We start from the raw sequence: 27,584 nt of genomic DNA, 5'->3' as shown, positions 1-27,584 counted from the left end.
TTTCTAGAACCTACCTAACCCTGAGAAGAGACAGGCATCCTTTATATAACAGACTGGCAAAGGACTGGCTACAGAGCTGCTTAGCAGATTTTCTTTAATGAGTAGATGGCAGTGTGTTCAAGCACACACACACATACACACATACACACGCACACGCTTCACAGCCTCAAGGAACTTCTACTTAGGAAGAGAGAGACATTTTGTTGAGGCGGAGGGAGTTAAGGACATTTATTTCACATTCACACATCTGGACATTTTCTATAAATAATGTGGAGCTGAAATATAATCATACAATTAACCATATAATGTAACTAAATCATGCAATTAAATTCTACACGTACCTAATCTATCTGCAATTCATTCAACTCGTGTAAACTGAGAATCTTGTTAGGTACAAAAGGTAAAAATGGTGAACACGACAGTAATGAGGAGACTGACCCACAACATAACTAACAGACTGAAAAATGACTGCAGAGTGCTTAAAAAGTGCTATGAAGTAAATAAACAGGGTACTGAGATCAGGATTAGCAGGGGCTGAGGGGGAGGGTAGCTTCTTACAATGTATTGGTCAGGAAAAGCATCTCTAAGAAGGTGCCATTAAACTGAGATCCAGAGCAGGTGGCAAAGGAAGCTGGGCAAGGAGTGTTTGAGGCAACGGAAACAGTGAGGGCAGAGACTCAGTAGCAGAAACCAACTGGGTGTGGTCCCAGCAACTCCCAGAAGGTCTGAGTGACTAGAACACAGGAGGAAGAGAGTGGAGGGTCCAGGGAGACACAGATGTGGATGCAAATGGGGACCAGATGACACGGAGCCCCATTAGATCAGGTGAGGATTTAGATTGTATTTTAAGCACAAATTGAAATCCCTCCCCAGTTTCTCTGTGTCACAACAGTTTAAAAGTTTAAATTGCTCATGTTATAAGAGTGAGGATAATGTTCATTCACACTGTAGAAAATAATGAGCAGTGCTCCCCACACATACACACACACAACACTCCACTGACATTAAGTCCTCTCTATATGTGTTTCATTAAGATGTACATCCAGTATAAGGTAAATAAGTACTAGGGATGTAATGCACAACATGATAGATATAATTAACACTGCTGAATGTTATATATAAATGCTGTTAAGAGAATAAATCCTGAGCTCTCATCAAAAGGAAAAAAAAAATTTTTTTTCTATTTCTTTAAGTATCTGTATGAGATGATGTATTTTCACTAAATTTATTGTGGTAATTATTTCATGATGTACATAAGTCAAAAAATTATGCTGTACACCTTAAACTTATACAGCACTATATGTCAATCATTTCAATAAAACAGGAAGAAAAAAAGATGTGGCAAAAAACTATAATAAGAAAAGTTGTCTAGACTTTATTTATTTACTTATCTATCTATCTATCTATCTTGGTTGTGTCGGGTCTTCGTTGCTGCACACAGGCTTTCTCTAGTTGCAGCGAGCAGGGTCTACTCTGCGTTGTGGTGCACAGGCTTCTCATTGCAGTGTTTTCTCTTGCTGCAGAGCCCGGGCTCTAGGTGCACGGCCTTCAGTAGCTGTGGCACGTGGGCTCAGTAGTTGTGGCTCACGGGCTCTAGAGTGCAGGCTCAGTAGTTGTGGCGCACGGGCTCAGCTGCCCTGCGGCATGTGGGATCCTCCCGGACCAGGGATCGAACCCATGTCCCCTGCGTTGGCAGGCGGACTTTTAACCACTGTGCCACCAGGGAAGTCCCTTCTAGACCTTTTTTAACATAAATCCAGTATTATATACACCATTTAGGCTCCTGCAGAATTCTGTGCTACACCCCACCAAAGAAAAGGGGTGGTCTTAACTTAGCAAGATAACCAGGTGAGTTCTGAGCTAAGATAGTAATGAAACTACCTTCTATGCAAAATAATAATACAACAAAAAGTGCACAGACACAATTTCCTCTTTTAAAAATTTCCCCAAATTGTAAAGTCAGCCATACGTAAGAGATCAAAAGGAAGAAATCTGGGGAAATGGAACCCTTAAATAAAAAGTTAATGAGAAAAAGGATTTGTGGTGACTCAAATGGTTAATCCTTACACCTCAATCCACATGTGGGTGTTGGTGGCACACCCATAAATGTAATGAGTTTGCACTTACACTGAGATCAATGTTTCACAGAGAAATGGTCTTAGAAAGCATGGCTTTGTACCAATGACCTACACTATTAAAATTCATCCTAACTAACAGACCAAAAAACAAAATACTGTAACTGATTCTTTCAATAGGGGCAGTAAATGGCATTAGACATCTCACAAAGTGAAGAGATTATGTGGCTTAAGTTATTTTACCACTTCAACTTCGTTTGGCAGAGATAACTATTACTTAAGTGCACTTGAGTTGTTAAACAGTTAACAATGTATTAACTAAATTCCCTTACTATTTTCGTCTTTAAAATGTGCTTCTTTTCCCTATTCTCAAAAGCCTGTTTTATATCTTACTGAGACTCACATACTTTTTTCTCTTGACGTAAGTGAAATTACAGTAACAATTTTAAATGCAGCTATTTACTGATGAATGTCTATGTTATCATAAACACTTGTTCTGTGTAATCAAAAGCTCGCCCTTTTTCTCTCTACTCCTCACTTACCAATAATGTAGACATTATAGTATTATATTCTGTTACCAGTTTCAAGTTCAAAATACTTACATTCTGTTACGGTAGAAAACCTAGGAAATTTAGTCTTTGAAATCCTTTAATAGTCAATATAAGTGTGAACAACTATAAAGAAAAAAATTCTAGTGGATCAAATTCTGACATGTCATTTTAATATCCTGCTCAGGTAACGCTTTAGCCATTTTCATGGCTTCGTGGAAGGTTGTTAGGTTAGCTTTTTATTAATATCTACAATTCACTTTCAGATTTTATAGCCATCGTCACCCATTTGCATCAAACCACTTCTGATCAATTTCAAGCCCTAATGAACTTTGCTCCTTCTGAGTACTATTTCAAAACCACAAGGAAATCTTTCATGTAATTCAGGTCTGAAGATCAGATTTGCAAACTGACTCAAGTGTTGATAACACTGTTTTACACCAGGACAGAATTTCAATTGTATCCAACTTGACCACTGCACCCACTATGCTAACAAACCCATGAACATTTCCTTCTTAAATAAAACAGGCCTGGCACATAGCTCCTTATATTTCTGATACATATAAAAAAATCCCAATGCCTTTATTAAAAAAGTAGTTTGACTCCTCTTCTTACCCCTACCTCCCTCCCATCCCAATCTGGGAGATAATTTAAACAACGCACTGTACTCAGTGAGTGATGAGCACAGTATGCTTGTTTAAAACATTATTTTAGAGGAAGATACCTATGATTTTTGTGAAAATACTTTATTTTTTTTAACTTTTTATTTTATATGGGAGTACAGTTGATTAACACTGTTGTGTTAGTTTCAGGTATACAGCAAAGTGATCCAGTTATACATATACATGTATCTATTCTTTTTCAAATTTTTTTCCCATCTAAATGATCAAAAATACCATGTGTACTTTAGAGTACTTATGGACCACAAGTTAGAAAAAAATCTATTTGTATATTTTCTTGGTAATTTTTCTAATGTTCAAAGATTTTAGCCTTCTCTTTTTCAGCCTTCCAACAAGACAAAATGATTGAATATTTTGATCATTAAGTCTTGGGAAATACGAACAATTCTGTATGAAGGTTTTGAAGGAAAACAAATTCTGAAGAAGCAAAAGAAAAAGAGAACTATTTAAAGTATCTAATGTACTTAGATACATTGAGGTGTATCTTAGATACATTGAGGTGTATCCTTACATTGAGGTGTAAGGATCTGTACATAAGTATCTAATGTACAGATCCAAGGGAGGTAAGATGGCTCCTTCTGTGTACATCCGTCCAAGGTTAGAAATGGTGCAGAGGCAGCAAAATCACCTTTCTTTAAAGGAACTCATTCCAATCTATTCCCTGAAATAGTCTCTGTGGAATCCCATTCAATTAGTGATGGCAGATAATGAATCCTTATGTTCCATAACTCGGCAGTTGGTGAAATGAGCTACTTAACAAGTATCTACCTTAAATTAAACTTATATTGAAACCAGAACTTAAATGGCCAATACCCCAGATACTCCTTTTTATGATAGTAGATACATTTTAAAGTTTAACCTTTACAGCATATGCTATGCTTTATTAGTACATATTTTCATTTTCATATTACTGCCCATTAACTACCAGATTATCTAATCTAAAATCAAAGGTAATCCATAATTTACAATTTCCAGTGATGTGCTTTTGGTGCAGTTATAAATGGTTTTATATCAGCGAGTGGAAGGGACAAGCCGGTCAGTCACTTTCACCTATGTCTTCTCTAGCTCATGTGCATCTCTACAAATGCTTACCTTTACAGTTACTTCCAAGGGCAATAAAAAAAAATTTATGGGACAGATTAGTACACAAATATGTGATGTGGTTATACCCTAATTTTATAATTAAAATTATAAACACCTAAGTGTGATAACTATTACAATTTTTCATTCAGTGATTCTCAGAACTTCTGTATCCATGAGGATGATCTGGGGAAATTTTTTAAACTACAGCTTCTTGGACCCTACCTTTAAAGAGAGAGTATCATGACTCCTAGGATGTGGCCTAAGAATCTGCATTCTAACAATATCCCCCTAGTGATTTTGTTGAGGGCGGGCCAAGTGCCACACTTTGAGAAACTAGGCCCTAGTCCCACTGTATTTAGTGTTAGGACATGAACTGAGGCAATGCACATTTGTGTTCATCACTGTAGTAGAATAAGAAACTAATTAAATTGCTTGTTTTAAAGAATACTTTTCATTACTTTCAGACGATTCCTTCACCTAGTTAGGCAAATTGGGTAATCTAATAATCAAAAGAAAGAACAGATAAAACAGTCATCATTATTAATATTAATAGATTCTACAAATGTTTATTGAGCACTTACTACATGTCAGATAGTGTTAAAAGTGCTTTTCATGAATTAAAGTACATGGTAGGTAATAAGCAAACTACTGCACAGAGAATTTTAAATAACGTGCCCCAAACCAGCTAACAGCTAACAAGTGGCAGAGTGGGGATGCAAAACCAGACAGGCCTGTTTCAGAATTCTAATTAATCTGAATTTATCTGAACTTCTTTTGAGAGCAATGTAAACATTCTGACAGATAAATATGCAAAGGGCTTCTCTTAATCTTGGCGAAAGATTACAATAACCACATGCTTCAGTTCAGTGCTTCTCAACCTTTTCTAAAACCGAGCCCCTGAAAACAGAGAAGCTGGATCTTCTAACCCAGGGATGGGGAGCCCTGACAACACTAGTCCACAACACGCAGTCTAGTCATGAACAAATATCTGTTTATTTAACATAAAAATGGTTGTTTCTTTAGAATCTTCTGTGGGTTTGCATGGTTCCTGTGATACTACTGCTGCTTACCTGATCCCCCCACTCTAGGGGGAAGCGGGGTGTGCATAGCTAAACCATGGAGGCAATGACCCCCATTCTCCAGGTTCATATACATATTAATACATACATACGTTTATATGGGAAAGAATTCAAACAAGAATAAAGTGAGGTGCTATGCGAAAAAGCTTTTGAAAATAGTGGCTAAACATGGTAAAAACCAAGAGCTGACGTCTTTTTTGTAATTTAAGTATACTTGATTTACAATGTTGTGTTAGTTTCTGGTGTACAACAAAGTGATTCAGTTTTACATATATATATATGTGTGTATGTGTGTGTGTGTGTGTGTGTATATATATATATATATATCATATTCTTTTCCATTATAGTTATTATAGGATACTGAACATAGTTCCCTGTGCTATACAGTAGGACCTTGCTGTTCAAGAGCTAAAATTTTGAACATTCCACATCAAACCAAACTTTCCTCAAAAAAAAACCTGAGAAAATGACAGCACAGGCGATTAAGTCACCATCCCTGATGACTGCTCAACATCCACAGATGAGGGTCCATAACTAATTTGCTCTGATGATCATTACCACCTGAAACAGAAACCTCTCTGTGGCTGTTTCTTCAGCGTCATGGCACAAGACTCTGGAACTCCTGTACACACATAACTCTGATTCCAAAAAGGGTGTAATCGCCTGCTACATGCAAGCTTGTAGCTTTCTCCCAGCCTTGGAGACAGAATATTCCAATGGACATTTCAGTAACAGCAACTAGCCATCCCCATTTTTATCCCAGATGAGAGGATACATGTCTTCTTTCCCTAGGATTCCAGTTCTTTACCTATGTAGTAGCCAGAGTGTTCTCCTAATGATTCAAGAATGCAGCAAACCAAAAAGTTACTTACAAAGACTGCAGAGCACTCAGTCCTCGAATGGCTTCACTGGGTACTGTTTTCAACTGGTTGTTCTGGAGAGTTCTGGAAGGAAATTTTGGGTTAGTGAATAAGAAGCAATTATGACCATTTTTTCTTAGAAGAATTTAGAACAATTTCTTTCCAAAAACATCTTTCCAATAACAAAAAAAAGGATCAGGAGTCGAGGTGGAAAGCACCCAAGATAAGAGAGTTGCCAGAGAGCAAGAGGCATTTGTCGTAAAGCCAGAAATGAAACCTAGGCCACTGTCCCAAGCCATCTCCTAACACAGACCTGCTGGGTCATCCAGGATTGTTTCATTCTCAGGAATTAAGGCACCCTAATTAATATTCATCACCCAAGGTACCATTAGTGTTAGCTGGGAGGCATAACAAGTTAACTGGGAGGTATAGCAAGCAAACCCACTAGAATCCCTAATGCCTTTTCAAATTGAAATAAGGCACAGCCCAGAAACATGCACATTAGAGAAAGACAATTTTATCAAGAGGACAGCAGACCCTGAGCTCTTTCAGTGGCCATGTCCCCAGTGAATGCAGGGCCAGGGCAGAAATAAAGCTTTAATTATCTAATAGTCTCTGACCTGGAGAATGGAGGTACAGATCAGTAATGAACATGAAGTCTTTACTAGTTTTTGCCTAATGTCCTTCCTGGTCATATTAATAAAATGACTGCCTGACAAGAATCATCACCACAGAATGGAATGGAAAAGGGCCCGTCTAACTCACTGAACCAGAGAGGTCTAGTGACTTACAGATGGTCACCCAGCGAGGCAGTGGCAAGGTGGGGCCGGCAGTCAGTTCACCAGCTCCCCAATCTGCCAGTTCCTGACCACTGCCAGGAATTTATTTCTTGATCTCTCGCAGGCTATGTAAATGATAGGCATCTCAATTCCCTTTAGCTCTAAAATGATTTTACATCTGGAGCTCTTGTAAGCCTTTTTCCCTTTAGGGTCAGTTCATGCAAAGTTCTTATAGCTATAAAAGAAGTAGAAACAAAACCTTACCAGTGAAGCTTAAATATGATTTTGATTCAATGCATTAGCCACACAAAAAGCCTAACATTCAACTGTAATGCACCAGAGGTCAGAGCGCCTGTTATTTCGACGTTAACTTTTGTTATCTAGACCCAAGGTTGCCTAAATCAGCCTCTAGCCTCCCACACTACCCATTGGCCACTCCTTAAATCTTTTAATCCTGAACTAAAAGAAACTGTGCTTAACCTAGCTCCGAGCATGTTGACTACGCAGAAAGAAAATACACAGCCAGCTGTGAAACTCTAAAATTGCATTACTTACAGAACTTTGAGTTCTTTCAACCCCGACAAGGCCTTTGGGTGGATAAAAGAAAGGTCGTTGCCAGCCAGTCGTCTAGGAGAAAAAAAAAAGTAGCAAGAGAAAAATAGTAATTCAGACTCTTAAAATTCATAACTCACAATGAACCAATCTGCTATTGAAGCTCTACATTAAACATCTCTCTAGTCTATCCGACATTAAACATGGACTTAAACCTCTGCTAAAGCAATCCCAAAGTTCTTCCAATGAGATAAATGCCTCTAGAATTTTTTTTTTAACTTCAATACAATAATTTAAACAGGCACATTTTTATTCTGGTGAGGTCAAGCAAGCCAAAACATATTGGACCAAATTAAGTTTGCTATTCATGGTCACTCTCTGCCGCTTGCGGTGTTTTCCAAGTGCCTCATAAATACAGAGCACTGGGCAGCAGGCAGGAGTTTTATACAGATCAGAGCACACCAGTCTGTCAAGGAGGAATGAATGCCTTCGGGAGACAAGGAGAGCCTGTTATCTCTCCATAACCAAGGGCAGCATATTCCGTGTAAAAGAGAGGCAAAAAGTGAAAGTCACTGTAAGCATAACTTCCCAAACAAAGGCATGTTTTTTTTTTAAAGATAAATGTTTTCCTAAAGAAATTTCAAAGTGACAAATTTAAGTGCGAGTAAGAGTGGAGTAAGAAAAGGATAAGAAGTCCTTGGGCCCTTTTGTAAGAAAGGAGCACGCAATTCATCCTGAGCCCCACTTTTTCTCCCGTTTTCTCAAACACTCAGACATGGGAGGAAAAGTTGGACAGAGAACTTTAGGGAGAAGAAGCAGGAAGCAGGACTGCAACTCGTATGAGTGACTTGTAAACAGGTGAACTGGAGGCAGGTTTTCAAGTACAGTTGACCCTTGAATAACAGCGGGTTTGAGCAGCACGGGTTCACATCCACGCAGATCTTTTCCAATAGTAAATACTACTGTGCCACACAGTCCAAGGTTGGCGGAATCCGTGGATGTGGAAGAACCTTGGATAAGGGGTGGGAGTGGGGGTGATGATAAATTATCAGTGGATTAACCCCCATGTTATTCAAGGGTCAACTGTATTGACTTAAAAATGACAGTTGCGTGCCCCAATGATTAAACATAGGACTGTTCCAGCTTCCTGGTTCCATCAGGGGAACTCTCCCAAGCAATGAGATTCTGTATGCGTGATTTCTTTTTAAATGCTTTCTCCCCATCATGTCTTAGGATCATAGTCATCAAGTCATATTAATTCCTCCTCGAAAGAGTCTGATTTCCATTGTCCTTTCTCTTCTTCCTGTAAGCACCCTGCCCTCCTGAGCCTTATTCAGCAATCTCTTCTTTCTGTAAGCACCCTGCCCTCCTGAGCCTTATTCAGCAATTCATTCATTCACTAAAAAGTTTCATTCACTGATTAACAAACATGAGCACCTATTCAGCTCCAGGCAGAGTAATATCCTCTCCTTAGGCTTCAAGTCCCCCCACTTCAATCTGTTCTTCTTAGACACCCTGATTTTAGGGACATAAGGAGGGCTCCTTTACCCTTTCTAAAACTTGAAGTCACAGAGATCTGAAACTCTATTTTTTAGATGCATTATTTTCTCTTGAAGTTTTTGTCCCAGTTAAAATGCAAATAGCCCTGGAAAGGATAATACTTGATCCTTACTAACTAAGCATTAACACAGAAATGTGTACTGAAGATGTGTGTGTGTGTTGCAGGGAATGGGAAAGTGAAAGAGGACTCAGAAACCAAGAGTGAGTGTGTAGAATTATTTCTTCAATTGCAAGGACAACCAGGCTGGATTCTCAGGCAACACTACAGGTTTAACACAGGGTTCATGTCCCTAAATTAAATTCTCCCTAGAAAGCCCTCTCACCGTGCACGACTTTGTTTCTCACAAGGCACCCTAGCACCTGAGCTCTAAACTGCATGCCCTTCAAGGGCATCCCTCAACCCAGGCTCACAACAGCTTACTCTACACCATCAGCCTCACGGCCTTTCACCTCATGGGGTCCACCATATGTAAAATGAGGGACCGCAGAAGATGGTGTTAAGACTTTTCAACACTTCTATTTAAAACTATTCCTCCTCGGCAAATCCTCTGGGCTCTAGACTAGCCAGCTTGACCACTATGTCTTTAAATGCTTCACCTCACAACCTCATCTTCACCCCTTAAATCCCTGACTCCAGTGTGACTTCCCTAGAAAATGTCAGTTCTTACCAACATGCCTTACGTGTGGATTCTTGGAAGGCATAACTAAACAGGCTACCTTCTACTGGCTGTTTCTAGCACATTAGTTTTATAGGCCAAGTACAAAAGCTTCCAAGAATAGAGTGTACATCTCACAATTCTGTCACCACCTACCAGTGTGTCAACCCATTAGTCAGAAACTGCATTCTCAGCATTTCCTCCTTGAAAACAGATAGCATCCTATAGTCTACCTTAGTGCAGGCTTAGTACAAGGCCTCTCAAGGGGATTTCTACACCCCAGACTCACTAATTACATTCAACTGATAATGCTCATAGCTGTAATGCAGTGTTTAAAACGTCACATTTTAGGGCTTCCCTGGTGGCGCGGTGGTTGCGAGTCCGCCTGCCGATGCAGGGGACACGGGTTCATGCCCCGGTCTGGGAAGATCCCACATGCCGCGGAGCGGCTGGGCCGGTGAGCCATGGCCGCTGAGCCTGCGCGTCCGGAGCCTGTGCTCCGCAACGGGAGAGGCCACAACAGTGAGAGGCCCGTGTACCGCAAAAAAACAAAACAAAAAAGGTCACATTTTATAAGATCAAATTGGACCATAAGGACTAGAAGGAACAATAGCCTCCTTCCCCCCAGGGCAGCAAGTAGTCACGTGACTCTGTTATCTGAAAGACCAGCCTTAAGAAGCTCAAGTCCACCAAAAAATGAACACTGTAAACAGACCAAGGGTGTCATAGTATTCTTGTGCTTTCCTCTCTTACTTTTGAATGTCCCCCTATCTATGGGCTTTCCTGAGGAGTTCAGTCTATTGTACTAGGGCTCATGAAAAGAGGATTTTACAAGGTGACAAAGGCAGTGGCACAGCACAGAACACCTGATTACCTTTACTTGTCAACAGAAAACAGTGTTGAGCCACATGAGCCAAAACATTTACTCCCTTTTCCCAATGATCTGCCTCTTGATAAGCCTGGGAAAACTAAAGGAGCCTGACTTCCAAAAGCATCCTTTCTTTCTACACTACTTACAGTTCAGAGAAATGACCAAATGGGCTGTGCACGTGACTTATCCTGCACTCCAGGCCCGCTCTCCGGAGAAGCCTACAGGGCTAGGATTCGGGCGGGGGCGGTGATAATGCTGAGCGAGGTGGGGCTCACACCACTCTGATTACTTCGTTCCTTAGGAGAGTAAACAGATCAGGTGGAGCCTTCTGGAATGCATCTACCCATGTTTACCTAGCTCCTGGGTTAATGAATAATAAACACGGCAGCCCCATAAAGCCCCTGCAGCTTCAGCAACTGCACCCTCCCGAGCCTCTTTACATTTTGCTGATTTTATGACCCAGTACTTCTTATGGTAGACCCTGGGGATGCTTCATGTCCAAAAACTCAGATCCAGGAGAGAGCAAAGTGAATAAAGAACAGGGTTAGGGACAAAGTCCCAAAATCTCTGGGAGAAAAAAACCTACCATGTCATGTGCCCAGAGCAGTTGCAGGCGCTGAGCTAGGTGGTTTACATTCTTTCCTTTTAATCATCTCCTGACAGAGTCCCTGAGAGGTTAGGTGACTTGGCAGAAGTCACACAGCAGGTAAGCGGGGGAGCCAGCATTCCAGTTCTCGCCTGACTGGCTCCAGTGATTATCCGCGTCCTTCTGCAACTCGATGCCTCTGGTGTGTCACCAAGAGGCTGGGAAATAATTCCCAGAAGGTGAAACAAAGGGGACCTGGGCAAGTTAATAGCCTGGTTTGAGGAGCAACAGCTCTCACCCAGCAGACCAGTGCTCACAGCAGGGACTACGGCATTAGGAGCGCTGAACTGCAATTATGGAGGAATTTCCCCACAGCCAAAGATGACCAGCGGGAAACGAGGGAAGATGGGATCCGTGGGTGGCTAAGGGTGGCGGGTGGCATGCCCTAAACTCACTCTGACTCTATTTAGGGTACAGAACAGTCTCCACTGTGCTTTTTTAGCAATTCCCAAAGAAAAAGAGATGGCTGATCCCGAGGAAGAACTTGTCCCCCATGGCCCTCTACTAGCAAAGGGCAGCTCCTCCCCCGTCTAGGCCTGCCATTTGTCTGCGCTACACCCAACAGTTTTCTCACCGTCTCACTTCATGAAGACCTACTGGCTGGCTCCAGAAAACTCTTTTAATGTGGTAAATAATGATATTTATATCTTTTACTATTCTTCCAATGACTGTGAAGCCCTAAAGAAAAAACTCATTAGGGTGAGAACAGAAGAGTGAAAAGTGGTACCATGTTCTGCCTGCTAAAGGTAGGCGGTCCCCCGCATCACTGCCTATCCTTCTGCGTCCCGTAGCTCTTCAGTCTCCAAAGCCCACAGGCAACCTCATGCAAAGTCTCCATCCATCCACTCTTTTACTCCTCCTCCTGCCACCTGAGTCTAGACCCTCATTTTCTTCTTCTTGGATTCTTGCCATGAACCTCCACAAGACTCCTGCCTCGAACCACTTCATTATAATACTGTGAGATCTAAATCTCAAAAAGCACAACTCTGAGCATTTTCCCAAAGGCTTTTTTTCCCACTGAATTAGCTAGACCTTCAGGATGATCCTCTCTTCCCTTTTCACCTTATTCCCAAATGTTCCTTGTGTCCTACGTTTTAGGACACCCTGCTTTCCCACCTCGGACTCTTTGCTCACTCATGGCACTGCCTTCGTCTGAAATACCTCCACTCCAGTCTCTGCCAGCTGAAACCTTATTCATCATCATTGCAAGCTGGATGCTACCAACAGTGTGGAACTATTAGGATATACCCTTTCTTGGATTCCACAGGTTATCTTAGACGCAGCTCTCTTGTCGGGTGCATCTTATTTTGCCTCTGGTTACTATGAACTTGTTACAACTCCTTCAACTGTATTATAGGTGCCTTATGGGCAGTGACTAGGTCATATTCATTTTGGATCCTCTTGTGTGGGACCTTAGATGAAACAGACACTCAGTATTTGCTGTAATGCCTCAACTAAACCCCAGTATAAGACTCTGGATTCAAAACAGGTAACACTGCTATTTAAGGTGTGGGGAAAGCTGACTTCGCTTTTCTGCATGTTTTCTCCTCTTGTTTCATTGCTACTCCCCCACTCACCTCTGCTCTCCTAACGGGACAGAACTACTTGGGCTTGATTTGAAAGTGCAATGGCAACAATTTTCTCTCTTAACCTGTTCTGGTAGTATATTTTCTTAAGGAAGTGGGATGGACCTTGAACATGAGAACACCAGTCTCCCGGGTCAACAGTGTTATCTCAACACACGCTTGGTCGTGCACACAATCGCACAGAATTAAAACAAGTCTAGCAGGACTTCAAATGGGGACACAGTCTATCTCAAGGCAACTCCTATTTATTCTGCTTGTTAAAACAGTCCCAGAAGCAGAGATGGAGAGGGTAGAGACAGAGAAAGGGTGGAGGAAAGGGAAACTGATCCATTAGCCTCACGCTCCCTTCGGATTTGGAACCATTCCAGGAAACAGGATACAAGTGGCTCAGCGTATAATGTCTTTATGAGTCTGTTTTGTGTGCATTTTTATTCATAAGGACCATGGATTCACATTAGGGGCTCCTTTTAGGGGAAGCTAGAGTTTTCAATTATATCCTCGATTCTTAGTGCATATGCTACATGATATTTTCTATCTGCCATGCCTCCCAGAAGAAGGAAAGCAGGAACAGCGCTGGTTAAATGGACACTGGTCCATGGTCACCTGTGCCAGAGGGTTCATACCTTTGTGAGATACGCTGAATAGACTGGGATTTCTTCATCTGGGAAGCAATTTAAAGCAACAAGGGAGGCGAGTGTGAAACAGAGAGTATGCCAATTGGTGTTATGTCTCTGAGAAGTGCCTGGATTTAGGTTTCTTCTGGTCTATGACAGAAATGTCCCCGTAGCCATTTGGCTGGAATTCCAGCCAAGAATCAGTGGGGTAAGGACTATACTGTCCACACTGACTAGACACACGGGCTGGCTGAGGGGAGGGCGGAGGAGGGGTCAGAAGCTTCCAGCAGCTGTCGTGAGGAGTGAGCAGAGGGAGGCAAAGCAACTGCAGCAGGAAGACCCAGGCCCCAGCATGTGCTGCACGCCAACAACGGAGAGATGTGCTTGTGGCAACCTCTCTGACCCCTGGTGGAGTGGACCTGGACCCTAGGTGACAGAGCCACAGCCTCCCAGCCGCTCACATGCCCACCGCCTCTTTGCAGAGGTGGTTACCAGACGGCCTGGCCTTGTGGCAAGTCCTGCCAGAAGAACAGCTGTGAGCACCACCCTTCCCTTCTGGGCCCCATATATCTACCCCTTGGCCACGGCTTCTCACCTCCCTCACCATTTCTTTCCACACCTATGTGTCCCCACCCCCATTCAACGCCACGCATACGACCTCTCACAGATGGGACCCACACATATCCGGGCCGCCCCTCCTGCGATGCCGTTAAATTCTCTCGAGGGGGTGCACCAGCACGGTGCCACGCTCTGTGCCAAGTTCCACAGACGCAACCACGAGCCCTGACTCTGCCTTCAGAGATGGCGCGTCCAGTTCAAACCTGATCTGGGCCAGGAAGGCCACGCACGGGAAAGCATCCAACAGGAGGTGAGTGACGCTCTCCTATTAAATATAATCTGACATCAGCAGGACCCAAAATGTTTGCAACAGTTTTAAAAGTAAAATTTAAAAAAACTTATAATGTGTACCTCTAATAAGTCCTTAATCATCTATTTATATCTTCTTTTTTTTTTTTTAGATGCTGGGGGTAGGAGTTTATTAATTTATTAATTTAATTTTGGCTGTGTTGGGTCTTCGTTTCTGTGCGAGGGCTTTCTCTAGTTGTGGCAAGCGGGGGCCACTCTTCATCGCCACGCGCGGGCCTCTCACTATCGCGGCCTCGCGGCCTCTCTAGTTGCGGAGCACAGGCTCCAGACGCACAGGCTCAGTAACTGTGGCTCATGGGCCTAGTTGCTCCGCGGCATGTGGGACCTTCCCAGACCAGGGCTCGAACCCATGTCTCCTGCATTGGCAGGCAGATTCTCAACCACTGCGCCACCAGGGAAGCCCCTACTTATTTATATCTTAAGGCCCTACTAGGGGCTCAGAACTCTGCTGGATCCTGTGAAAAATTAAGAATTCAAGAAGTGTACTGTTCCCATTTAGGGATATTTGGTATCAGTACATCTTAACAAAAACTAACATTTGGGTAACAGTTTTCATTGTCATTACCCCACCATGTTGCAGTGGGCCTGCTCCTGTTATTTTTTTTTTAAACAGATGAGGAAAGTGAGCCTCTGTTTCCTCTGTGCCTTGTCTAAGATCCTACAGCATAGCTAAAGAATGTAAATTTTAGAAATAAAATAAGGTAATCAAAACAAAATAATGGAAACTCTAGAGACAAAACCATGTTGTTTTGTGACTGACTTTCAAAGGACCAAAGGATGTGGCTGTTTTCTTGGTAATACGGAGGGCCAACAACTGACTAGCATCCTTGACAGGTCTCCTTGGACATTCTTCCCACCAAGGTTAAATAAACTTCATCTGCCACAGTGGAGCAGAGAGTCCTGAATCAACTAACCATGTTTTACCCTATTTCTTCACATACCAGGGAAGAGTTTTATACTTTCATATAACTTTCATGGAAGAATATGTAAAAATTAAATATATTTTTTGAACATGCATGTATTAAGAACCCTTATTATTCCCAAGGTTTTTTAATGTAGTCTTCCTTCACAGAGAAGGGGAAAATTATTTCATATATATATCATATTACATAGTTCTGTCTAAATGCACAAAAATGAAAGCAGTAATGCTTAACAAAAAATAAGCTTGTCTGGGCTTCCCTGGTGGCGCAGTGGTTGAGAGTCCGCCTGCCGGTGCAGGGGACGCGGGTTCGTGCCCCGGTCCAGGGGGATCCCACGTGCCGCAGAGCAGCTGGGCCCATGGGCCATGGCCGCTGAGCCTGCACGTCCGGAGCCTGTGCTCCGCAACGGGAGAGGCCACAACGGTGAGAGGCCCATGTACCACAAAAAATAAATAAATAAAAAAATAAAAATAAGCTTGTCCTTGCTAAAACTCAGTCTACAGGCCATCTAGAACTAGTCCACATACTAAAAGAGCTTTATTCAATTCAAAGAAACTTAAGTTCCACTGGCACCCGACTGCCCTTTTGTGTCTCTCACTTCCTCTTATAGTAAGTAACCCACAGAAGACTTTAATTTATAGGCAAATCAATAAAAACCCTGGCAATAGTTACATTTCCTGAGCAAAGTTTATCCTGACAACCTAGTCATTTATCTTCTGGCACTAAACACATGTAATATCTAGCCATATGAGGAAATATGTTACAGCTGAAAAAAAAAAATTACAGCTAACATCACCAACAAATATTGACCTTCTACTACAAGTCAAACACCATAGGTATGGCAAAGTTAAGTACTGAGTTTTCCCAAAACATTTCTCCTTTCTTTTCTTTTAAATAAGGATAATTCATTAAACATAAGACGTCAATGGAATTTAGTTTTTATATAGGCTGATAATAAACTCAAAATAAGAGGAGATCCTTTGTCTTAACCCTTCCCTCAATTTCAAATTCAAAAATGTGGTCACTGTCACCAAAGGTCATGCAGGAGGTGTGTGACAATAAGTGCTGCGCTTAGAGGAAAGTCCATGGAGTTGAATAGACAGGTGCGCACTGATACGCTTAGAGCACAAAATAACAAGACACTCAATCCAGCACTAAATGGTGAGGGGCAGAGAAAGTGCAAGAGGAATTTGGATAAGGACCAGGGAAGGCTTCTTATGGCAGAAAGGGCTCAAAACAGACTGAATAAAAATGGGTAAGATGTGAATTGGATAGAGAGGAACTATGGTACATACTGTTGGTTGCCTACCACATACCCACTCAAGCCTTCCTGGCACAGCCTGGGTTTATTCAAATATGACTTACCTCCATGAGTAAATTCTGATTGGTCTTAACTAATCACGCTGAGAAAAGAAATTACATACATATACTAAGAGAAAAGTCGGGAAGTATAAACAACAAAATATTAACCGTTGGTATTGCTCAGTGTAAGATAATAGGTGATTATTTTTCCTCCCTTCTCCTTATCTTTCTATGCATCTAGACTTTAAAAATTGAGTATGCATTGATTTTAGGATCATTTCCTTACAAAGGCAAGTGCATCAATGAAACAAATATTTCTAGCAGCTCTAACATAATCTTTGATGTACACATAAATTCCAGCAGGGGAAAATGATGAACAAATTCTGAGTTAAAATTCTACGAAAGCATAAAAAAATTGTGTTAAATACGCATGACTTGACTAAGAGTGGACAATACATGAAAGAAATGACTTAGCCTATTTCCTTACTGGAAAATTCAATCATGCCAGTAGAATATTAAAGACATTTTCACTTACTTGTAGTCAGTACTACCTTTAGTCAAAGAACAAATAATTAGCTTTGATTCAAATAGGTAAATGAGCCAGCAAACTGTGGTTTCATTAGCCTCGCTACACTTTCTAAATCCCAGGTGAAACACTTTAACAACGAACTGTTGATTCTCCTGTTTGATTTCCCCTAGTTGCTTATGAAACACTAACTTATCAAACCCCAATTCTGAGTATATCACATGTTTCACTGCCTCTACTTCTAAGCTGCTAAGCACTATAGGACAAAGTTACAGAGCCTGTTGGTTCCACTGTAAATTTATATTATCTAGGCTTTAACCTTCCTATTCTTCAGTGATCCTTTGTTCATTTCAGGTTGACCCAAGTAAACAAACATGTCTTACAGCTGTCTACTCACTAGGTTCCAGTGAGCCGTGATAACTATAGTTTCTTTCTCTCAGGCGTGTCTTCCTTCCCCCTTCTGCTTCGTTTGGGGGACTTCTTCTCTACTCCAGGCGGTCCTAGTGAGGATGAGCCCAGGACCCAGGATGGACCATACCAACCCAAATAGAAGAGAGTGACTGGTTCAAGGACAGGCACATGAAGCCAACCTGGCCAATGAAAGTTCTCCTAGGACTTTTCTGCTGAAAGCAGCGAGGAAGACTTTAGATATTCATCTTGGATCTCAATATGCAAAGATGTACGTGGGGGCTGCTGAAGGTTATTTCTCCCACTATAGAACAAAGAACAAAGCCAAAACACAAAAGTAGAGACAACTGAAGCTGAAGCATGAGAAAACTCTCACAACTGTGAAACCTCGAGATCCAGGACCATCTGAAGCCAACTCCACCTCTAGACTTCCTAGATCTACATGAAACAATAAATCCTCTATTATACCTCAGCTGGGTTTTTGTCTCTTACACCCTGTGGACTCCTGTCAGATACAGGACATATTCCAAACTTTACCTTCTCTCCCCAAACCAGAAACTACCTACTAGCAGTCCCCAAATGCCTGCTTCATGATGAACTTCTTTATCCCAAAGTTACTCTCACAACTCTCAGTAGAAATGACTCTTAAGGAAAAAACACAACTTAGGGCTTCCCTGGTGGCGCAGTGGTTGAGAGTCCACCTGCCGATGCAGGGGACGTGGGTTCGTGCCCCGGTCCGGGAAGATCCCACATGCCACGGAGTGGCTGGGCCCGTGAGCCGTGGCCGCTGAGCCTGCGCGTCTGGAGCCTGTGCTCCACAACGGGAGAGGCCGCAACAGTGAGGCCCGCGTACCGCAAAAAAAAAAAAAAAAACCACAACTTAAATTCAAGGCCTTTTCTCATAATCTGGCTGTGGGCACCTTTCTCTAGCATGTCAATGTTGATCCTTCATTTCTTGTGAAAAACCTCCCCTCCTGCAGCTCCCCGGGCACAGCTCTGCCCTAGTTCTCCTGCTTCTCTGGCACTTGGTCTTCTTCCCACACCCTGATTCAAGTGTTTCCCAACAAGTTGTCTTTGGCCTCCTTCCTTTTCCTTCTACCCTCTCTCCCTTGGCAAGCTCTTTCAACCTAATGTTTCCAGTAATCCCCTCAAAATAAAAGACTCTAAAATCTATACCCATGAAACTCCATTCTATAATCCACACCCATAAATCTCTAGTCTCAACTCCACACCTATATTTCCAGACACCCCTACCCACCTCTCACCTAAATTCAAGATGTATGCTCAAAAACTGCATATGCTGTCTTCTCTTCTGAAAGTTTCTCTTTCTGCATGGTCTTTCATTTTGTCAAAGCACCACCAGACTCCTGGTAATCTAAAAATGAAGTGTTATCGACGACACCCCCTGTCATCCCAGCTGAGATGTCCTCTTGCTTCTATTCCCATAACATCTTTGGCTGAGTTCCCTCCTCGCTCTCGCTGCCTCTCATCTACCCTAGTTCAGAGTCTCACAAGTCTCAACTGGACTATTGCCATTATCATCTTCATCAGTCTCCTACACTCTCTTAATCCCAAGCATCCTAACCTCTGCTATGAGATTATACTCATGGAAGGTCACATCTGATCAAGTCATTTCCTAGCTCAGAAAACTTCCATAGCCACTCAAAACTTGACACTCCTCCATGAGTCTGCCAAGAAAGGTCCTCCGCCTGGCCCTGAACTCCTTTCAAGGTTTCTTTCCCATAATTTCCTTTCAGGAATTCAGCCCTAAACTCAAACCAAATACCACAGCATTCCTCTCCCTATCCCAGTCTGTCGCCATATCTTTGCTCATCCTCCTTTTTCCACATCTCCTCATGAATAACTCCTACTATCCCTCGAGGCTCTCCAGAAATGCCAGCTCTTTGATGAAGCCTTCCCTAATCTTTTTGCTTGAAGTTATTTCCCTTCTCCTTTGAACTCCCGTAACTCTACAACACCATTCACTCATCTCTCTCGAAGGCAAGAATCCCGGTTTAATTCAATACTGCACATAACGCTTTACCTAACACAAGTTTGGTGAATCAATGGATTGTCTAATAAGTCTTTCCTCATCCTTTCCACGTCTACCAGGCCCATTGCTAACATGCTGTGTGACCTTGGGAAAGTTACTCAACCTCTCTGAGGAAAAACTCAGCTTCCTCATCAGCAAAATGGGAATAAATATAGCTTACAGAGTTTTATGAGTTGAAACAAAACAATGGTTGTTCTAGGAGGGCCTAGCTGGTACACAGTAGGGCCAATTAGTACAAGGTTTCTTTTCTTGTACATTTCTCTTTTCATCCTTATAATCTAATCTGAGAGCTTTCCACATGACACACAGGGAATGGTATGAATCAGAGTATTGATACTCCTCTGTGAGATGATTATGTACTTCCCAACAGCAAGTGTAGGGATCATCGCTACCAAGGCATCCTATCAGAGCACTAAAAAGTGGGACAAGAGAATGCTTCAAAGAATGTAATATTTTTAACAATCAAATACCACTGGAGCGACTGAGGAACTCTTCTGCCTTTTGGGGGGAAATTATTGCAGTTGATAAAACTTATCTGAGAAGCCTTCATCAAGGGAGTAAATGTTAAGCAAGTCAAACGTTAGTTTGGAAGCAAAGGAAATTCCTTGTAAGTACTGGAAGAGAACAATCGTCAGCTATTTTCTAGAACTCTAAACAACCCAGTAGGACTATTTGAGACTACTTATGTATCTCAGAGATATGAAAGGTGACAGGATATAGTGGACATGGCTCTGAACTAGGTAGGTCTAATTCTAGCTCAGATACATACTCACTGCTGAGCCTTGATATTCTCATCTATAAGATGGTGTGGCTAGACCAGAAAACCTCATTCTAGGAAGACCTCCTTGTTAACAAGTGTTTTGTTCAATGAACTTATTACTATGGGAAATGTTGGGCAGCCAACCACCTTTGATGGTTAGCTGTGGACATAGAATTGCAGACGATAGTAAATAGATGTCCTCTTAAGCTTCCTTCCAATCCTGTGCCTCTTGAGGCCGTATCATAGCTTAGAAATTAAGAGGAGGGACTTCCCTGGTGGCGCAGTGGTTGAGAGTCCGCCTGCCGATGCAGGGGACACGGGCTCATGCCCTGGTCCGGGAAGATCCCACATGCCGCGGAGCGGCTGGGCCCGTGAGCCATGGCCGCTGAGCCTGCACGTCCGGAGCCTGTGCTCCGCAACAGGAGAGGCCACAACAGTGAGAGGCCCGTGTACCACAAAAAAAAAAAAAAAAAAAAAAAGAATATTAGTGGAACAGCTATCAAATCTGAACAAGAATTACAGACCAGATAATACATATCAATGCTAGTTTTCTGAGTTTGACAACAGTACTGCAATTATTTAAGCAAAAGTCCTTGTGTTTTTGGAATAAACAATGCACTATTTAGAGACAAAGGAAAATTATGATTACAACTTACTTTCAAAAGGCTCAGAAAGAAATGTACACACATTGAATATTGTGTGCATGTATGTGTGTGTATACAGTTTTATATGTAAGTATTGGCTAAATTAAAGTATTTAAAATTTTTAGTTTTGACCCACTCTGTATCTCCCTGTTCAAATTACTTACTAGTCCTCTTTTGTACAGTAATGCCTCTACTTAGAATTAATTGTCCTACGCACCAAAAAAACGAGTACTCAGAGACCTAATTTTCACTTTAGCATTGCAAAGAGTTCCAAAGTCAAAGTACATTTTGAAATGGATAGAACTAGCCCAGTCTTATAGTATGTATTAAACAATAACTGTGCAAGTGCCAAAGCTGGCAACCGTTTCCACTGCTGTTGCAACATCTAAGCTCAAAGTAACATCCATGGATTGATTTCTCAGTGGGAGGCTACAGAAAAGTAGTTGGATATTCCTTCTGCTGTTTCTAATTAAATCAATTTCACAACTCCACATTTCAGCCATTCCCTAAATGGCTACCAATGCCCTGACAGGTCCCAAGGAGAGCCAAAAATAGTTGCGGCAGCATCACATAAGATAACCCATCCTGTGGATGCTAAATTAATATTTCCCCAAAATTCTGCCTTTCCTTTCACGTCGCTAACAGAAACCTATATCGGCCCACTCCAACTCCCATCTCCAGGCAAAACAACCTCTCCCCCAAATACTTCAAGAAAGACTGCAATGTTTAAGGGGATTAGTGAAATTTACATTACTCATGTCAACGTAGCACTTCTTGGTCACAAAACACTTTTATGTAAATAATCCCCTCTTCCCTTTACAATACTACAGTGAAGAGTCCCATTTTAAAGAGTAGGGGGGCTTCCCTGGTGGCGCAGTGGTTGAGAGTCCGCCTGCCGATGCAGGGGACACGGGTTCGTGCCCCGGTCCGGGAAGATCCCACATGCCGCGGAGCGGCTGGGCCCATGAGCCATGGCCGTTGAGCCTGCGCGTCCGGAGCCTGTGCTCCGCAACGGGAGAGGCCACAACAGTGAGAGGCCCGTGTACCGCCAAAAAAAAAAATAATAAAGAGTAGGAAACTGAGGAAACAAGAGACTGTCCCAAGATTTTAGACATTTTATGTATTGAATTTAGAGCCAGACCCTATGTTTTAAGATACCCAGAGAAAGAAGGGGGAAAAAATATCAGTGAATGGCATCTAGTCATTCAGGACAAAGAATCCTAGTCGCCTCCCTATCGCTCACCCTCATACCCAATTCAACTCCTTCAGGATAAAGTCTGGAATCCTTAGCTTAAAAAGTCCCCTGATGGGGGCTTCCCTGGTGGCGCAGTGGTTGAGAGTCCGCCTGCCGATGCAGGGGACACGGGTTTGTGCCCCGGTCTGGGAAGATCCCACATGCCGCGGAGCGGCTGGGCCCGTGAGCCGTGACCGCTGAGCCTGCGCGTCCGGAGCCTGCGCTCCGCAACGGGAGAGGCCACAACAGTGAGAGGCCCGCGTACCGCACACACACAAAAAAAGGCCCCTGATGATCTGGCCACATCTCCTAACATTTCTCTACCTTTCAGTATTTCACATTTCTCTGTATTTCAACTGGAATAACTAACAACTTCCTAACACTTCCTAAGTGTCCTAACACTTCTGAAATGTCTACCTCCATGCCTTTGCACATGCTATAAGGGTCTTCCTGGAGCGCCCTTACTACTCATCCTCACCTGGCTAATTCCCACGTGTCCTTCAAGACTCAGCTGAAGCTATTCTGGAAAGCTTTTCCCAAATCCTCCAGTCTCAAGTAAACAGGTTATTTCAGGCTTCTGCTGACCCAGCATTCACTTGTTGGACCGTCTTTACCACGTCGCACCAAGTGTTGGTTCCACCTCTTCCTCTGGACCCATGTTATCCAACTGAACTTTCTGCAATGATGGAAAATTTCTATATCCACACAGTCCATCACAATAGCCACTAGGCACAGGTGGTTACTGAGCACATGAAAGATGGCTAATTCAACTAAAGAACTGGGTGTTTTTTTTGTTTGTTTGTTTGTTTTTGCGGTACGCGGGCCTCTCACCGCTGTGGCCTCTCCCGTTGCGGAGCAACAGGCTCCGGACGCGCAGGCTCAGCGGCCATGGCTCACGGGCCTAGCCGCTCCGCGGCATGTGGGATCTTCCCGGACCGGGGCACGAACCTGTGTCCCCTGCATCGGCAGGCGGACTCCCAACCACTGCGCCACCAGGGAAGCCCAAGAACTGGGTTTTTCATTTAATTTTAATTTTTGTAAATCTAGATTTAAATAACCACCTGTGGCTACAGCACAGCTCTAGACAAACTGTCAGCTCCAAGGACAAACACCATACTTACTTGTCTCGGTATCCCTGACACCGACCACAGGACCTGGCACAGAGCAGGATTCAGTGTTTGTCAAAAGAATAAGTGAATGTGTAAGTGTCTATAAACACTTATTAAGTTGGGAAGTGATTCCACCCAATATTCCCAGCATTCTGGGTTATCATATAAAATTCGGCCAAACCAGTCACCTCTTGTAAAGCGCACCTTATTAACTATCATGGGGAAAAAAAAAAAAATCCTCAGTAAATCACTCATTTCTGCTCAGGGCACTTTAGCTTCACAATTACACTTAAATGACTTCCAGATGACTTCTGGACAAAGGGTGACGCTGTTTATGAAATATTACAATACTCATGCAGCATCATTTTGGAATGTCGAACCCAACTGCAGTGTTTTATAAAGAAAAAACATGGGCTTTTTACCCTGATTCTATTAACATAGAAAAGAAATTTCTATGTTATTTCTATTAACATAGAAAAGAAATTTCTATGTTAGAAATTTCTTGAATGCCTTAAGTATTCCCAGCATATTAAAGACTATTCTGAAGAATTCTGTAAAATTAACCATCAACTCTCCTGACTGAATTCATGTTTGAAATCCCATACAGTATTTGGAGAAGCTGTACAGACTTGATTTGATGGGCTTCCTCACTGCCATGAGCAGAATGCAGAGAGAACATGACCTCCTACAAAGGACTAGCAGTCAAATCCAATTTGGTTCCAATTAAAACTCTCGGTTGACAGAATTCATGAGCTTGACATATGCTCGGTCATTTGAGATTTTAAGAAATCCAAGATGCGAACTTCACAAAGCAGAGATTAACCAGGGCGGACTCCGCATCCAGGCACCACCCACTACCAAATCCCTCCGAGTGCACTGGCTGGCAACAAACTGGTCGGCACACACCGCCCACCCAGAGCAAGGAGGGCTTCTCCGTTTCCCACCCGGTGCATCTCACATCCCTGGTGGTGATACAACGGCTGAACAACTGCTCATTAATGGCCTTTCGCTGTATAATTACTTCTGTAAAGGGAGACTAATCCTGAAGTCTAAAACTGTATGTGAAATAAAAAGAAATAGGTGAAGCATCCTAGAGCTCGATTGGGTGAGTGGGAAGTGAGGGATTCAAATACATAGTTCACTGCTTTTTCATTGAATTTAAATGTTTAATTAAAACTGAAGAGCTATTTCTTACAAAAGAATTAATGTTCACTCAAGGAAAAAGAAGGCAAAAATAAAGTAAAACATACATTTAAACCTTGTACCAAGGGCAACAGTTGGTATATAGGCTGCAGCTTTGTTTCCCCTTTAGGCACTTTTAAAATAGTGAAATAAATACCAGCCAGCATTTACATAACACTCACTCTGCTTCATGCACTGTCCTAAGTATTTAACATCTATTTAATTCATTCTGTCTTATCTGCACCTTAAAGACAAAGAAACTGAACAGAGGGAGGTTAAGTAACTTGACCCAGTTCACAAGCTTGGAAGTGGCACATAATCTCTGTCCAATTTTTTCTGTGGGAACATTATGTTCAACTAAGCAGTGTGGGAAGAAAAACTTCTCCTTAACTTCACTAAATCCTTAACTGCTGTTTCAATACTCTGTCAGAAGCAGCGAGCACAACCTGCTTGGCTTATATTTGATTCCTGTTCCCCATGTGCGGGGAGGGGCCGAGTTAAGATAGGAGACAGTCACTGACTTGGATCTAATACTCAACAGCTGGCTGCAGGGCACAATCCGTAATATGAATTTAGATTCCTTCAGGGCCATAGCTCTTTGATGTTCTTACCATCAAACTGTCACCTTCTTGCCTCTACATATTACATAACCCACTGGCTTAGCCGTTTTTAAAAGCCTCCATTTAACGTGAGTCAACTCTGCTTTTATTTTTTTAACCTGGATTCTTAAAATCTACCGTTCCCAATTCCTATAAAATCTAAAAATGCTTATTTGGATGATGAACTTCAAATAAGTGTGGAGAGCAAAACAAAATGGAGGTTATAACAGGTGGCAAGAAATTTTCCCCCATGTAAACTGTTAAATTGGAAATTTTAAACTGTTAAATTTCCAATTTCAGAAACTGTTAAATTGGCAGTGAGATGCCACCGCCAAGCTCGGAAACAGCCTTAATGTTAAAGATGTTCTCAGAGACCCGTAAGATGCGCTATGTCCTCAGCCCAACCCGCAAGACCACCTGCCAATGTCCAAGGAGACAGTTTTCTGCTCGTTCACGTAGAGGTTGTCTGCTGCATCATGACCCTGAAATACTTTGGATTATTCTTTATGGCTCTGTTATCCACACAGCAACTCCTGTGGCAACCATGGTAATTACACTGCAGCCTTGTTATCTTGGGATAACACTGTAATTAACCTGTGTCACTGCAGCATTCATGGTCATAATAATTGCGGCAAAAAAAGTCCTATGGAAGTAGCACTTTTCGTTCTGGCTTTCAAAAATAACTTCAGCAATCATACTTCTTAAAAACTCAAATTTGTTTTGCCCCAAGACATATGATTTCCTCTGTACAAAGGCCACTGAACCAAGCTCTCTGAGTGCCCCCTGAGAAACAGTAGACTATCTCTGTCATAAGAGCTCCCAAAGAGAATAGGAGAAACAAACAAATGAACAAAAAACATTTCTCGAAAGAATACTTACAGCTCCTCTAGAAAAGGGAAGTTCTTAAATGCATCTTCTGGTAACTGAGTAATGTTGTTCATGCTGATATCCCTGGAAAACAAAGTTAAGAAAATTGTTAACTAAGTGATATTAGACTTAAAGCACTTAAGTCAACAGAAAAATAATTAGGTGCTGAAATTTTGTAAAGAAGCAAGAAAAATGAGACAGACGTAGGAATAGTCATAATTCAGCTTCAGAATGCAATGCTCAGAAAACAGAAAAGCTAAATCTTTTATTATAAATTACGTCCCATCATTTATAACATGCCCAGATCCTGGGTTTTCACCCTTTAAGTATTCTTGGAAAAAAATGTCTCCAAAGACCTACAATGAGTGAGCCGGTGTGGCTTTTCATTGCTCTGGTGTTCAAAGTGCTGTACCTGATAAAAATAAACAAATGAACACCCAGAACTTGATAAAAGAGATCTGCAGGTATGGGTGGCTTCTGAAGCCACTGTCAGGGATAATAAAACAGGTCCTAACTGTACCCCAGTCGTATTTTCTGCAAAACCTATAAAAGTCCTCCAGGTAATAGCTGTAAGTAGATTTCATTTTTAGCCTATGAACAGATGCAGGCTGCAAACAAGTGCATACATGACAGGTATGCGGTCCATTTCCAGTTTTTCCTTAAAGAGACAGCAGCAAGGAGGGTACTCACTCCACGATATCACTTGACAATTAACTAGTTCAAGCAGCTGAAAAAAATTCTTTATTAACCATTTCCTTCTTCCCTGGCAGCTGCCTTTTGAACTGGCTTTCTCCTTCCACACTCTACTTAATCTGGACACTGTAAAAGGCAGCTGAAGGCAGCCTCACCAGGGACAGCCCCCGCAGGCTCTGGGTTGCCTGCCTTACCCAGATGCCTCTGCCTCTTATTTGCTGTTAAATTCTCTGGCTCAGCCCACAGGTCTCTCCTTTCTAGAAACCACCATGAAAATTCACATGTGTGACTTTCCCACAACTGGATTAGACATAATAGTCTAAGGAGGTGGAAGAGACATCAAGCACACAAAAAGCAGCCGACAACAATACCACTGTTCTTTTCACTACTTTGGTCAGGTAAAAATCTCCTTTAAAGGACACCTTGAGTATCAAGGTAGGTGAGTCCCTTCTCCCCATCTTTCCCCTCACAAACATTTCGAAACGGTACTTGCATCTCTTCTTACTAGCCTTTCCCAAGGCAAGTTTGGAAAACTTCTTGGCTTGGGAATAATAAGAATGGCAGTTGCAAAAACAGCAGTAGCAGCTAACATGTTGAGAATACTGATCATGGGATAAGACTGCGTATCAAATCTCACTTTACGATTGGGGAAACCAAGGCTTACTGGGGCAAAGTAACCTCCCTGAGGCCACCAACGAGTGGTGAAACAGGACATGTGAGCTCCACAGTCCAAGATCTTAACTCCAAACTCTGAGTCTTCTAAAATATCAT

At 42.3% G+C, this 27,584-nt stretch overlaps 1 protein-coding gene across 6 annotated transcripts in view; it reads right to left on the bottom strand.

Moving 5' to 3' along the window:
• The window catches only part of LGR4 (leucine rich repeat containing G protein-coupled receptor 4), a 111,189-nt gene that overhangs the window by 19,759 nt on the left and 63,846 nt on the right, over window positions 1-27,584 (bottom strand). For 5 of the 6 annotated variants that reach the window (XM_033409674.2, XM_004263937.4, XM_033409668.2 and 2 more), the window contains 3 exons: window positions 26,133-26,204; window positions 7,660-7,731; window positions 6,338-6,409 (listed from right to left, as the gene is read on the bottom strand). In XM_033409674.2, the coding sequence (XP_033265565.1) occupies window positions 6,338-6,409; window positions 7,660-7,731; window positions 26,133-26,194 (206 nt within the window). In that variant the 5' untranslated portion in view covers window positions 26,195-26,204. Of the gene's footprint in view, window positions 1-6,337; window positions 6,410-7,659; window positions 7,732-26,132; window positions 26,205-26,420; window positions 26,627-27,584 lie in introns of those variants that run through there. The other variant, XM_033409671.2, reaches the window with a different exon arrangement.

The sequence above is a fragment of the Orcinus orca genome, chromosome 8 (genome assembly GCF_937001465.1).
Source record: "Orcinus orca chromosome 8, mOrcOrc1.1, whole genome shotgun sequence".
Lineage (NCBI taxonomy): Eukaryota > Metazoa > Chordata > Mammalia > Artiodactyla > Delphinidae > Orcinus > Orcinus orca.
The sequence above is the reverse complement of the archived record's forward strand: the minus strand, read 5'-3'. Positions and strand labels throughout refer to the sequence as shown.